Source organism: Kryptolebias marmoratus, linkage group LG3, assembly GCF_001649575.2.
Source record: "Kryptolebias marmoratus isolate JLee-2015 linkage group LG3, ASM164957v2, whole genome shotgun sequence".
In the NCBI taxonomy this organism is placed as follows: Eukaryota; Metazoa; Chordata; class Actinopteri; order Cyprinodontiformes; family Rivulidae; genus Kryptolebias; species Kryptolebias marmoratus.
In genome coordinates, this window is record NC_051432.1 from 8171438 (window position 1) to 8185440 (window position 14003).

Genomic DNA, 14003 nt, shown 5'->3' on the forward strand with positions numbered 1-14003 from the left:
GTCTCATCAGTGGTATGAGGAACACCTGTGGAACAATAATTAGTGGCGCCGCCCAGAGGGCGGAACCAAAACCCAGATCCTCACAACCTTTTTGTCACACACAGCTGTTCTTTTCACATTGTCTGTGGTGTAAACAAACATCTATTCTTTCTTTAGCCACGGTAAAACGTTTACATCAAATCTGGACAATCTTCCCTTTGATATATAATACATAAAGCAGAAAAAAAACAAGCTGATAGCTGAGGTATGAAACTACGGTGCAGTTAATGTGGAGCATAATAAAAGTCCAAAACTTCTCTGTGATGTTTGTATATTATTTTATTAATGCACATTCCTTTCGTTCATCTCACTTGAGTAAAGTTTTGATACATTTAGATTTGACTTTTCTTTTTTTTTTTTAAAAGTATGATAGATATACACGCGAGTAGCTTTGAGTAATGACAACATGCTGCTGCAGCTGCTGTGGTCCTGAATACACACACCCTCCCCCTGCTGTGTGTGGTGGTGGTGATGGTGAGGGCGAGACAACGCAGTTCGCCGCTGGAGGGCCCGAGCGCCGTACGGTGCCGAAGTAGGCGCGTCGCTGTGCGAACACGTTTGTGTCGGATTACGGCGAACCAGTTAGCCCAAGTCTGTGTCTGCTTTTACAGCAAAAAGAAGAAAGGTGAGGAGAAAACAGACATGTGGGAAATGTTTCATGAAAAAAGGGACAAGGAGACGCCCCACTTGTTTTGTAACTCCATCGGTTATCGTCAGCATCTAGACCAATGGTTCCCAAACCTTTCAGCTTCAAAATAACAGCAGGAGAACCTTAGGAACCTTGTTTTTTTTTCATATAATTTGATGTCTGGAGATTATTTGAGGAACCCTCACTTGGTCCTTTATGACCTACAGTGGGTTCCCGAACCCCAAGTTTGAGAACCACTGATCTAGACCACTTACAACAAACCAGTCAGGATCCAGGTCACTTAAAGCAATAGATCAGATACAAAAAAAATAGTTCTTATAAATGTTGTGAACAATATCTTAGCTGTTGTGGATAGCCTTTTAGAGCAGACTAGCTGTTAGCTTGTCTGGCTGCTGCTGCTGCTGTCTTAAAACTATCTTCAGAGTCAGCAGTTTATGCCAGTGCTATTTTAGAAACCTTTATATTGCCAACAATTATGCATCACATAGTCGTTTACAATTAAATCTATGGTTATTTGCAAGTATAAACAAACAGGTGGCAGCTAGCTGTAGCACTTCTGGAGCAGCATGAGGTGCTTGTTTCAGATATATCAGAATATTTCTGACAGACTCAGTGTGTAATGTGAAATCAGTGGGCAAGTAAAGGTTCATGAAACAGCGTTCACATGAATCAGACTGGAGCTGCTTTAAGACGGCAGTAATCCACTTCGGCCTTGGCCACAATCTGACTAGCTGTTAGCTCATCAATAAGGTCAGCATTGAACTCTATTTCAAATAAACAGGTCCAATATACTGTGAGCTAACACCTAGCCCAAACGGGGTCAAGAGCAAAGGGGACTGCTGCCATCTTAAAACAACTCCAACCTCAAACCTTTCATAGCGGTTTTTTGCTAAAGTTGATTTATAAACCTCTCCACCCCTGACAAATTCACATTACACAGTTATTCTGGCAGAAACATTATGATTGCCCAAGTGGCCAATGAAGCGCTACAGCTAGCTGCTGCTGCTGTCAATTGTCTAACCAAAAATGACGGTGGTTTAGATGTTTAAAAAAATGGCATTTGCATGAACCACCGTGCAATTTTGTCAGTGCTTTGGTCTTGGCCTCAAACTAGCTGTTAGCTCGTCAGTCAGCTCAGAAATAAATCAAAGACTTATCTGCAACAGGTAAGATATTCGTCATTCACGAACCTTTTACAGAAACTCACTTCCCCAGATCTGATTTATTGTTTTAGGAAGAAAGCATCCCAGGCTAGAAGCAGCAGTCCAACACAGACCTCACCTCACAGCAGTACATGATTAGCATGTGGCATTGCGAGGTATATGGTACGGCAAATACAACCTGTGACACATAATGATAAATTCACATTATAGTATCGTCTGGACACAGCGGACATTGTAGCGATGTACATAATGAGCTATTGCACTGACGATCACCGCTGACCCTCAAACACTCTACAAACACAAACGTCACATCTCTGATAAGCTGAATCGGGGGGTTCTCGTTTAAAAACAATGTGCAAGTTCATTTGCGACTGCGAGATCCCTTATTAAAATGTGCTCATGCAGTAGAAAATGAACAAGACTCATTTTATTTCTGCACGCAGTTCAGTTTGTTTTTTTTTTTTTGTTTTTTTTTACATATTTACGTTTAAACACCAATCAGCCTGGATTTGAACTATTTTTTTTTCTTTTTTAAATATAAAAGGATGCTGTCGCTACAAAATGTAAGGAATCTTTGACAAAACACAGGTTCTGACTCAGCAAAGATTTCTAGTCAGGAGCAGTCCAGATTCACGAAAGCCTTTGCAAAAGGAGATGTGCGCCTGAAAGTGTGCTGCCAACTAAATCCTGCCTCTCTACACTGATGGCTTTTGCCCACATTTAAATGAGGTTTAATGCATGTAATATTTAGTGGAAAACCCACCCATATTAATAAGAACAACTGCCAAAGAAAGCACCCAATTCTCACGGACCAGCACTGTTTACGACACACATTTAGCCTAAAATATTTAGCCTCTCCTGAGTGCTGGCAGTGTTCGTGTCTCAGGAGGAGAAACAGAGGAAGAGGAGCAATCTGCTGCACCGCTGCCTTTACAGACAGACTGCGGGTACGCCAGGAAAAGTATGCTGTAATCCATCCTCTCATCCAGTGATAAGCGCCAGACATTGTTGTATCTACAAACAAATGGTAAGAAAAGTGCATAAAACCCTGTTGTTGCTGTTTTACATTCAAAATATAAAACGTTACGATTCCAGGACATTTCAACAGAAAGTGCTTCACATCCAGAAGTTTACAAACAGAACCCTAAATAAGTAAATAAGACCTGTCCTCGTTGCACATTACAGATGACACATATTTAACTGGGTCAACAACCGTGCTGAGGGCAGGGGAAGGGGAAACATATTTTTTTACTTTTATTTATTAACCCTCGGCTGAAAATTGATCCAAAGTTACAAAGGCTTCTCTACCTCCCTTCGTCTCCCTCGCTTTTGAGGGCTTCCAGAGGGTTAAGTAAAAATAAAGGGATGCATCAATGATCAAAAAAGGGGTGTGTTTGCACTGCTATGTAATTTGTGCTACTTGTTCTGTGAATACAGTGCAGACAGTGGGGGCAAAAGTCAGAGCTAAAACCAGGCGCTGCACACTTTTAGTGAATCAGGGACCAAAGTGTCGTAATAAACACAATTCACCCTGCCCTCTCTTTCCAACAGCTTTGCGTGTATTGCTACAGAAAAATATCTGATATATTGTGATTTCCAGAACCCTCCCGTCAAAGAAATCCAACAAAGCAAAACCTGTTCGCTCCCAGAAACCAAAAAGGTACAATTAAAAAAAAAAAAAAAAAAAAAAAAAAAAACACAGCATATATACAACTTACTGTAAAAAGAGTGTAGACGTTTCTGGTAGGAGTAGAGGAAAAACCTCATGTTTTAAAGCAGAAAGACTGCGTCGGTGTCGTCGGTGCTACGTTTCCTAGGTAAACAGGGCAAAGATTATGCGTCAAAGTATGCGTGCATTCTCCGAGAGCACTGCTCTGAAGGAGAGGTTCAGCAGCAGAGTGTGTGTGTGNNNGGGGGGGAATGGATGTTGTGAATAGATTTACGCTCATCCCAGTCCGCCTTATAAATGCTTTGATGTAGATGTGCGGTCTGGCCATCCAGTCGTCTCGAGAGTCGTACGCTTTGTAGTCTCCCAACACTTCTTCCCTGGTGGTGCCGAGCACTTCCTGCTTTGTGTGCAATGAGTAGTGAGTGGTGCGACATGGTGGGATTAACAGCACTGAGTCACTGCAGGTGGAGAGGTGTCCCTGCACCTCATTCACCGTCCCTTTGACAGGAAAACTACACAAACATCTTCAAAAAGTGGGAGTGCAACAAATACAAGTCCTGATGGCCACTGGAGATGTCAGTCCATCTCAGTGTGACAAAAGTATTTCTTCCTCAGTGATCGAACACGCTGATAAGTAGTCCTGGAATTGAATTAATCCATCTTCCAGAGGCTGAATCTCTTTATGGTGTGACCTAATCTTCTCCTAAAAAGGCTCTCAGCTCCTCATGCTTTGCTTAAAACATTCAAATATATCCAAGTTACCGTTTCGGGTTTCTGTGACGGTTTAATAAAAAGCACCACGTGTTCGTGTTCATCATCCCACTCCGGTCACTGCCCCTCGGCATTGACCCGATCCTGGAAGATGTACAGGTTGTTGGTGGCTGCTATCGCGATGATGTTCTCAGACGGGTGCCACGCCATGTGCAGGATCTTCTTGGTGAAGTCAAGGCTGTCGACGCCCACATCGCCCCGGCGACGCTTGCCACCCGTGTACACCCGCCGGGTCCGCAGCACGGCCCGGGGCTTGCTGCTCTCCCGCCAGGCCTCCAGGGTCACGCCTCGACCCGTCTCCCTGTCGAACATCCGGAAGAAGCTGTTGTACGCGCCCGTCATGATCACGCTGGAACAGAGGACAAGGAGATGGATGTGATGTGTGCAAAGCTGGTCTCTGGCATTGATTTAAATGTCAGATGATGGCAAAGGCAGGGGATTAGGAGGACAGCAGTGAGCAGCAGATCTCCATCAAGGTGTTCCTTTTTCACCACTTACCTGTCTGAGCTGTTCCAGACACACTCAAACTTGTCAAAGATGCAGTCATTCTCATAGAGGGCACACAGCTTACTCCTCAGGTATTCATGGACCTGAGGATGGAGCAAATAGTCCATGTTAGTTTCTGGGGTGAAATCAGAGCCCAACATTAACATCAACATGCCTATTCAGGCTTACCTTTATTTCTGACACTTTCCTGTCAAGTGTAATACACAAAATTTATACAATCCCGACAACGGAAAAGTTGGGACGTTGTGGAAAATGTAAATAAAAACAGAATGCAATGATACACAAATCTTATGACCCATATTTTTTCCACAATGGAGCACAGCAAACATACCAAATGTTTAAACTATGAAATTGTACCTTTTAAAAAAAGAAAACAGAAAAAAAAGACATTTTAAATTTGATGGTAACAACACATTTCAAAAAAGTTGGGGCAGGGCAACATTTATTTCTGCAAAGCAACCCCTTTCTTCGCCTTCTCTGGGATAAAACTCATTCAAAATATGAAATAGTGGAAAACTGTTCAGACAAAGCAAAATTTGACATTCTTTTTGGAATCCACGTACTCCATACTAAAGAAAAGTGACACCATTTAGCCTATTATCAACACATAGTTGAAAATCCTGCCTCTCTGATGGTATGTGGGTGCATTATTGCCTCTGGCATGGGCAGCTTACAGCTCTATAAAGGCTTCATACAGGTTTTAGAACATATGCTCCAATCCAGACGTCTTTCTTAGCTATGGTCTTGCATATTTCAGCAAGACAATACTAAACCTCAGACTGCATCCATTCCAGCAGCAGGACTTCATAGTAGAAGAGTTCAGCTGCTGAACTGACCTGCCTGCAGTCCAGATCTCTCACCAATTGAAAACATTTGAAGCATCATGAAACAAAGAAGACTCAGGACTGCTGAACAGCTAGAATCCTATATCAGACAGAATGGGGCAACATTCCCTCTAAAACCTCCAGCAGCAGCTCTCCTCAGCTCCTAGATGTTTACAGACTGATGTTCAAAGAAGAGATGATGCTTCACAGAGGGAAACATGGAGCTGTCCCAACTTCCTTAAGATGGGTTGCTGCCATCAAATTCTTTTTTTTTTTTTTTTTTTAAATGGTACAATTTTTTTAGTGTCAACATGTGATCTGTTTCACAGTGTTCCACTGTGAATAAAACATAGGTTGATGAGATCTGCAAATCATTGCATTCTGTTTTTATTTACATTTTACACAACGTACCAACATTGTCAGAATTGGCGTAGTACTTGTAATGCAGGGCCCCAACCTGGAGGTAGTGCTGCCTTACTTGATAGGTTTCAACCGGGCCTTTGTCCATATGCAGGTCCCACACCTTGGCGGTGAGGTAATCTCTTGTCAGCAGGTAGCGTCCACTGTGGCTGAACTTGACATCCGACACGGAGGAAATAATCTCTGAGAAGAAGGAGCGGCTCCCCGGGTCTTCAGGCTCCTCAAAAACTATTTCAACACGGAGGCCAAGGGTACATTTCTTTAAATATTTAAACAAATAAACTGAAATGTTTATTGTTTTTTTTTATTTAGACTTTATATTTTTCACATTCTGTTATACTCTATGCTCACGTTTGGTGTGCCTGTCGCAGAGGGCCGAGGCTCTCATGTCACAGAGGCGCAGGGTCCCCTTGCTGCTGCTGTACACGAACAGGTGGCAGTGCTGAGGGTGGAACTCTGCTGCTGTGATCACCTCCGTCAGGTCCTCCATGTTGGCGGGTTTGATGTCTACGATGTCTGGGAAGAAGCTCCATCAAGGAACATAAAGCACAAAGGTGCACAGGTTACATTTAGTAACATGCACGATTTTAGAGGAATCTTATGAAGATTTTTTTTTTTTTTTGTTTAGTCCAACCCTTGAATCACAAACCAAACAACGTACCCCAACCAGCCCTCGACACAAATACACGCTCCTCACTTTGTTCTATTTGGGTTTCAGTAGTCCTGTGTGGTTCAGCAGAAAGTGAATTATTCAAACTAGTCTTCTGCAGATGCCTCTGATTTTCTAGGTCAGCCTCCACTTAACAACATGCTCCAGCCTGTGCTGAAAACACACTCAGGGACGGATCGCGGCGCTCTAATCAGAACATAAATTCAACCTCGGGTGTTCGTAGTTTGCATGGTAGCTACTGTATATGTTGAACAAAGGGGTTATGCTGCTAGTGGCAGAAGTAAAAGTAGTTTCATTTGTAAAATATGCACAGCAGCAGTTGTTACTAGTATTTATTATCAGTGTCTCTATGATAAATATCAGGGGTGTCAAACCCAGTGACGCAAGGGGGCCAAAATTAAAAATTTGGTCTTAGCCAAGGGCCAATCACGATCAATATTTATTAAAAATTACATAAATTAACCTTGTTTTTAAATGTATTATGTCAACTCATTCATATAGAAATATCCATTACCTTTTCCCAGTTACAGATTATACAGAATTTAGAGCAAACAAACTTTAATGAACACAGACAAATAGATCAAACTTCAAAAAGCTCATCATTAGCTGTCATTTCTTACGCCTCACTCAGCTTTTAAATGAATTTTTTAACATTAAAACATAAAATGTTTTTGAAAAGCCATCAACAAAAACCTGATCATACAGAAATTAAAACTATATATTGTTGGCTTCGAAGTCACTGTCAAGAGAAAACTTTACTAATTAGGCTCACTTTTTTAAAGTAAAATAAGAATCCGAGACTCGATCTGTCCCAGACTAGAGGGCCGAACCCAATGAAATCTAAATGAGGGGCCAGATGAAATGTTACAGAGGGCCGGATCTGGCCCGCGGGCCTTGAGTTTGACGCGTGTGCTATATATCTCACACACACATATATCGTTTTTTCCTAATCAGTATAGTTCTGTTGTTGTTGTTGCTACACTTAAATCAACACGGTAGGTTTCTTGTGCTCAAGTCCAACACAGTCACACTTGTACAGTTTCTTTGGTCCTGGATTATTTATTATTCCGTCATATTTATCGCCCACCACAGGTGGTGAAAGAACTGTGCGCACGTGATTGTTTTTTTCAGTCATGTCAGCAAAATATCTAACAGATTTGAATGAAACTCGCAGAAAGTAAGCAAGCACTGGATGCACATCCATAACGGATTAACTTCGGGAGTCAGCCCTATTTGAGATGGCTGCCCCAGCTAATGGAGCTTAGAAAACAGAAATAGCTCAACTCAGTCAGATTTACAGACACTGAGCTAATATTTGGTGCGGCAGAAAGCTGAGCTTATACTCAGAGCAATAACAGATCAGCGCAATGTCGGTTTGTAAACCTTTGCCCTTAACTATTGAAGTCTGTTAGCAAAATATCTCATGAACCATGGATTTGGGTAAAACCTTCACACAGTAATCACTAAATGCACGTCTACAACATTTGAAGTCAATTCAGTGTAAGCTGGCTGCCACAGCTAACCGATCTTAGCAAATATATAAATAGGTATAACTCAGTCAATTTTACAGTTAGTGGGCTAAAATGTAGAGGTGGTAGTAGCTGAGCGTGACACTCAACACATACTCTGAGAGCTGACACATAACATGAGATGGCACGTAACATCATCTACAAGGTTTGACCAAAATGACCCTGGGAGTGACAATAATGGACAGGATTAGGAATGAGGTCATCAAAGGTACAGCACAGGTTGAAGGACTGGGAGATAAAGTTAGAGAGGCCAGACTGAGATGGTTTGGACATGTGCAGAGGAGGGACAGTGGATATATTGGTAGAAGGATGTTAGAGATGCAGCTGCCAGGAAAAAGACAAAGAGGAGATATATGGATGCAGTTAGAGAGGACATGGAGGTAGTTGGAGTGAGGACAGAGGACACAGAAGACAGAGTTAGATGGAGGAGGATGACTCGCTGTGGCGATCCCTGAAAAAGAAAAGAAGAAGAAGACCAAAATGACTGTAACCCAGTCACTTCTCATCATAAGATGATCTTAGTTTTAAACTCTAGCATAAAACATGGCGTAGCAATAAATGAAATTACTTCCTGACAAGAATGTGATGTTTTCTATTTGTTTCTATTTGAAGATTTTTGTTGTTGTTGTTGTTGTTGGAAAAAATAGCTTTTCACTATTCCACCTGAACCCCCTCCCCTACCATTTCTTCAGTGCAGTTTGGGAATTTAACATTTTTCCAATATCTGAGAAGATTCCTCTAAAACGAGATGAAGCTGCAAACAAAAATCAAGAGGAAGTCTGATGATCGTGACATCGAGATTAAGATTTTAACAACATTGTGGGATGAAAAAGGAAATAAGTCATGGTGACAAAAGGATACTGAAGCTGCGGTCTGTGATGTCCAGGTGCCACATGTTGATGCGCAGGTCATCAGCGGACAAGTAGGTCGCCCCATCGCTGTTCACGGAGATGGAGTTGATGTGGTACGTGTGACCGTTTGCGAACACCCGCCTGGGACGAACCTCCACCATCAGATCTGTTGGTTTTAGCACTGGCACCTTAGATTTAAAAAACAACAACAACATGTGATCAATTGAAGAATTAAGACAGGATGAAAATTTAACCAGAAAGAGAAAAAGAGTGAGAGTCAACGGCCACAAAATGAACAGAGGCAAACGCTTTGGCTCCCTGAACATGAACCTGATACATAGATGACTGAACATAATTAAAGTGTGTTACTGTGCGTGTGTGTGTTTACCTTCAGAGAGGTGATGGTAGAGATGTCCTTAAGTCGTCCCTCCTCATCTTTCAGGTTGTATCCCTCTGGCCTCTTGTCTCTCTCGCTCACCTTCCACAGTTTGATGGTCTTATCTGCGACGATCAAATAGTTCCCATCAGGAAAGTGGGTTTACATCAGACCAAACTTCCAGCACAGAGGAGTGAAACAGCTTTTACAAATGTTAAAAATAATAAAAAAAATACTCCTCACACCTGATGTGGAAACACTTAAAACAACAACAGAAATTGTTTGAAGTGGGCTTCTTTGGAACAGTTATGAACAATTAATATCTTACCTGTTGTAGATAGCTCTTTGAATAACCTCAGCTTGAGAAAATGGAGTTTAATGGGGAGCTAATGACTAGTATTAGAGGAACCAAGGCCTGTTTCATGAAATGTTTGTGACTGGAATTGTTTGAAGCAATCTACTTTGGCTTTGGTCTCGCTCAGGCTACTCATTAGCTCATCAATCTGGTCAGAAAAAAAAAACTGTTTTTTTCCAAACTGAGATCTTTTAAAGACTTATCTGAAACAGGTAAGATATGTATTGCTTATAACATTTCCACAGAGCCTCATTTCACAAATCGGGAACTATCATTTTATTAAGTCAGTGGTGTCCAATTCTGGTCCTGGAGGGCCACTATCCTGCATGTTTTAGCTGTTTTCCTGTTCTGCATCAGGTCTTCAAGGTCTGCAGAGGCCTGTTAATCCGTCAGTCATTCAAATCAGGTGTGTCACAGCAGAGAAACAACTAAAACATGCAGGACAGTGGCCCTCCAGGACCAGAACTGGACACCACTGTTTTAAGTGGACGTACAGTTTAAGTTCCGATAAGTAATTGTCGTGAATTAAGCTATCAAAAGAAAACTATTTTCTTATATCGTTTACATTCTTCACCAACTCGAGACCCATTTTTCGTATCATGCGTGATTATAATAAAAGCACTGTGCTGTAGAGGTTAATAAAGTCTGTAAGTGTTACCGAGTCCTTTCCCAGGGTCGTTTGAAACAGAATCCCTGGTGGAAACCAGTAGGGTCTTCAGTTGTTTCTCACCGTTGGTGGAGAGCAGGAAGTGTGCTGCGTTCTGCTGCGGCAGCCATCTGATCTTGTTGATTTTCTCCTCGATCTCCAGACTCTTCAGGTAGTCAAAGTCCGGCTCGTGGCTCTGGAACGTGCTGTAGACATTGTACTCCCCCGAGTCCCCCGCCTCCTCTGACTCGCCTTTAGACTAAAGAAAGTGAAAAAAACCCAACAACCTTCAGCCAATGCCTTTTCACCCGGTGTATGGACACACGATAAAAACTGAGATGGTCTGAAGTTGACCCGACCTCGGTCTCTCTTTGAAAGATGACCACTCGGCCACCTTTGTCCCCTGTGGCCAGCAGGTCCCCTGTCTGGTTGAACTCCACTGTAGAGATGACATCAGCTGGGAGGAGGAAGAGGAGGAAAGGGAAATATGAAGCAGTTAGGTAGGAATAAAGACATGTAGTCTGAAAGGGCAGACACAGACAAAGATGTCATAAAGCAGAGAGCACCTAAATGTGAACACCAGTACCGGATCACTGCAAAGTGTCTTGTCTGCTTCCAGCAACCTTGAACTACAAACAACGAACCTAAAACATTGCGGCGTTGCTTCAGATTGTAAAAAGTAACATTTCAGACCTTATAATGAGTTTCCTGATTAAGGTTGGATCTCACTGGGCTACGACTAGTTGGAGACTCAGAATTCCAAGAAAATAATGCTCCTTTTCTGTTGCAGTTTCACCAAACTCTCAGAGTTTGTGACCAAGTTTGAACGCCCAGAACGCTCAGACATGGACACCAGCCTTGCATGTTTTCTGTCAGATCAGAACTCCCGTCCAGGCGTCTAGAAACGGCCCTAACGTTGTTGGGACGGGTTGGCGACGCCCTCAATGACTCTGAGACTAAAGTGAAGGCGAATCGTCGGTCGCGCAAAATATTTTGAACACGTTCAACATTCAAGCGACGGGGCTGTGCTCTTACGCGAAGAGGTTGAGAACCACGGTGACCGACGCTAGACTTCCTGGCAGCTCCATTGTCAATGCCACTCACCTCCAGCGTGGCAAACTACATGACCACTTGGGGTCACATAAACATGCTGAAAAATGTGCCCTAATCACTCTGGAAACATCTTGCAAAAATCTGTGTTTCGCATGGTAACTGAAGACGTGACAACATGGGGTTTCCACATGTGCAGCTCGTTTGGTTCATTTATGGATTTAACTGAAACAAGTTTCCTTAAGGGAGCCATAAAGTGTCTTGTATTGTAACACATCACATCTTATCATATATTGTATCAGACTGGATTGTAAAGTGCGTCTATGCACCATCTATTGTTTTGGAGTCCCCGTGGGCCGGACCGACTCACCTTCGGTGACGTAGTCTCGCAGGAAGGTGTGGTTGATTTTTTGGCTCTCAGCGTCCTCGCCCATCTGAAGCTGAAGGAGGGTGACCCGCCACCACTCCCGTCCTGAGGGGAAGGGTCCAATCAGTGATCTCTCTTCCCGCCCAGGCTCCGCCCATGCTGCTGGGGCCTACTGTAGCGGCCTGAAGCAAGGCATCCTGGGAAAAACCAGTCAGCAGGAAGAAGAAGATGAAGTGTGAGGAAGGAAGGAAGGAATGAAGGAAGGAAGGAAGGGAGAGGGAGGAGGGATAGGGACTGAATTAGGACGAGGAGAGGAGATGAGGAGCCTAATGATGGAGACAAAAAGTGAGAGTTGTTGATAAATGATGGACCCTTAATTACACATTTAGTTTCCCTGTTGGCAAAGACACATGCGCTGAGAAGGCCTAGTCTGTGCTGGTACAAATCTCTGCACCGTGGGGTGGAAACGAGGTAAGAACCAGCTCGAGCAGAGAAAATGGATCCATACGCCAACAGAGATAAATGCAGCATGACGGTGAAAAAAAAAACCTTCCCTCAACATCCATTCTGAAAAATAAGGCCAGTGGCTGTCAATGATCTGAGGGTGTGGTAGTCCTCCCTGCCCTCTTTCTCTCTCACACACACACACACCTACACACACGCACACACACTTCTCAGATAGATAGTCCTTGACGGAGATCAGAGGAGAACGCGGCGTCTTGCCTCTGCTGCAGGAAAGGTGGGGAGGGGAAAAAAACAGGCCTCGGCTCACCTACCAGTCCGCCTGCTGCCGCTGTTTGTCCACGTCCCTCTGCTGCAGTGTGGTCGAGCGGGGGGCCCCGGCGTGTGTCGGTCGGAGGGAGGGGAGCAGGGGGAGGAAAGACAAGAGAGCAAGGGCGGTGGGATGAGGAGGTGAGACGGAGAGGAGGAGGAGGACAAAAAAAAAGAAAGAGAGAGGGACAAGCGAGGAGGACGGAGGACCGCTGGCTGCCGATGCTGAGGACGGGATTCTGTGCAGCATCCACTGTGTCATGGCAGCCTCCTCGTGGAGGAGCCAATCGCAGCCCAGCTGTCACTGGTGGAGCCACCCACTGCAGGTGGTGGGGAGAGGAGGCGACCGGCAGAGGGAGCCAGTCTGTGAAGAGAGGAGTCAGGTCTAACAGGCCATGTTTGGCTGCACATGGGGCTGCATTATTGTTTTATTATGAGTTCAACAACTGAGCTGAGCTTTAAATAGGAAAAAAAAAAAAACCCCACTACATCAATATAAATAAAACTGTTCCATGTGGTGTTATGCCAATTAGATGTTTCATTGTATGGCAATGTTTGTATTTTGTGTATGTTTGTGCTCTCGGTCTTTAGATGTTTCCCAATAAAAAAAGTGTTAATAATAGAAGCACATCTATGACATACTTGTCTGAATGTCATGGGCATGGACAACTTAAATTCCTCTCTGTTCCGCCAGAACACAAGCGCTGGCACTAGCCATGCATGCAGCACCTGGTGGCCAAGCTCACTTCACAGTATGGCCCTTCATTTAAGTAAAAACTACTGACCAGGCCCTTTAGATGTTGTCTAAATATCTAATGCAATGTTTTTTGTTTTTTTTTACCGGGTACCCATTGTTATCATCTTGTTTTGGGCAATGCTTAAAGGTAAAAAGAAATTCTCCGCAGTCTGACAGTTCAAACTCAGAGTTTTTTTTTTTTTTAAATCGACGAAGGTGAAGAAGACATCAGTCAGTCCCTCAAATAAATAGTTTCAGAAAGTGATGTTGTTTCAGAGATCAGCAACGTTTTGCTAAAGTATTCCAGTGAAGCTGTAAACTCTCCCACTTTGTCTGAAAAAAATCCACAATTTGGCAGCAAAGATAGTTCAAAATGTCGTTGCCACTATGCATCACTGTGAGGCTGAAAACCTGGATGGATTTTTATATTCTTGCTGTTATAAATAGCAGTATTACTACCAGTGTTGTTCCTGAAGTTTTAGAACATGCGGGAGTAAATCCATTCATTAAAAAAACCTGGACTTGACCCTTCAGTCTGTTCAAATTTCAGACCTATCTCCAAACTCTGCTTTCTTTCTAAAATCTTAGAAAAACTAGTTTTGGTTCAATT

General features: G+C 43.2%; 1 protein-coding gene across 2 annotated transcripts; it reads right to left on the minus strand.

Moving 5' to 3' along the window:
- Positions 1–3769: 3769 nt before the first annotated feature.
- ppp2r2ca (protein phosphatase 2, regulatory subunit B, gamma a) lies at positions 3770–13085 on the minus strand. Of its 2 annotated transcripts, none has more exons than XM_017425787.3 (10): positions 12659–13085; positions 11890–12083; positions 10829–10926; positions 10554–10728; positions 9481–9593; positions 9103–9280; positions 6394–6558; positions 6101–6270; positions 4790–4881; positions 3770–4640 (listed from the first exon to the last, which is right to left on the minus strand). In XM_017425787.3, the coding sequence occupies exons 2-10, from the start codon at positions 11951–11953 to the stop codon at positions 4349–4351; spliced, it is 1347 nt and encodes a 448-aa protein (XP_017281276.1). In that variant the 5' UTR covers positions 11954–12083; positions 12659–13085; the 3' UTR covers positions 3770–4348. The 2 variants fall into 2 exon arrangements, with proteins under 2 accessions (XP_017281276.1, XP_017281275.1); XM_017425786.3 differs by having other exon boundaries at positions 12663–13080.
- Positions 13086–14003: the final 918 nt, after the last annotated feature.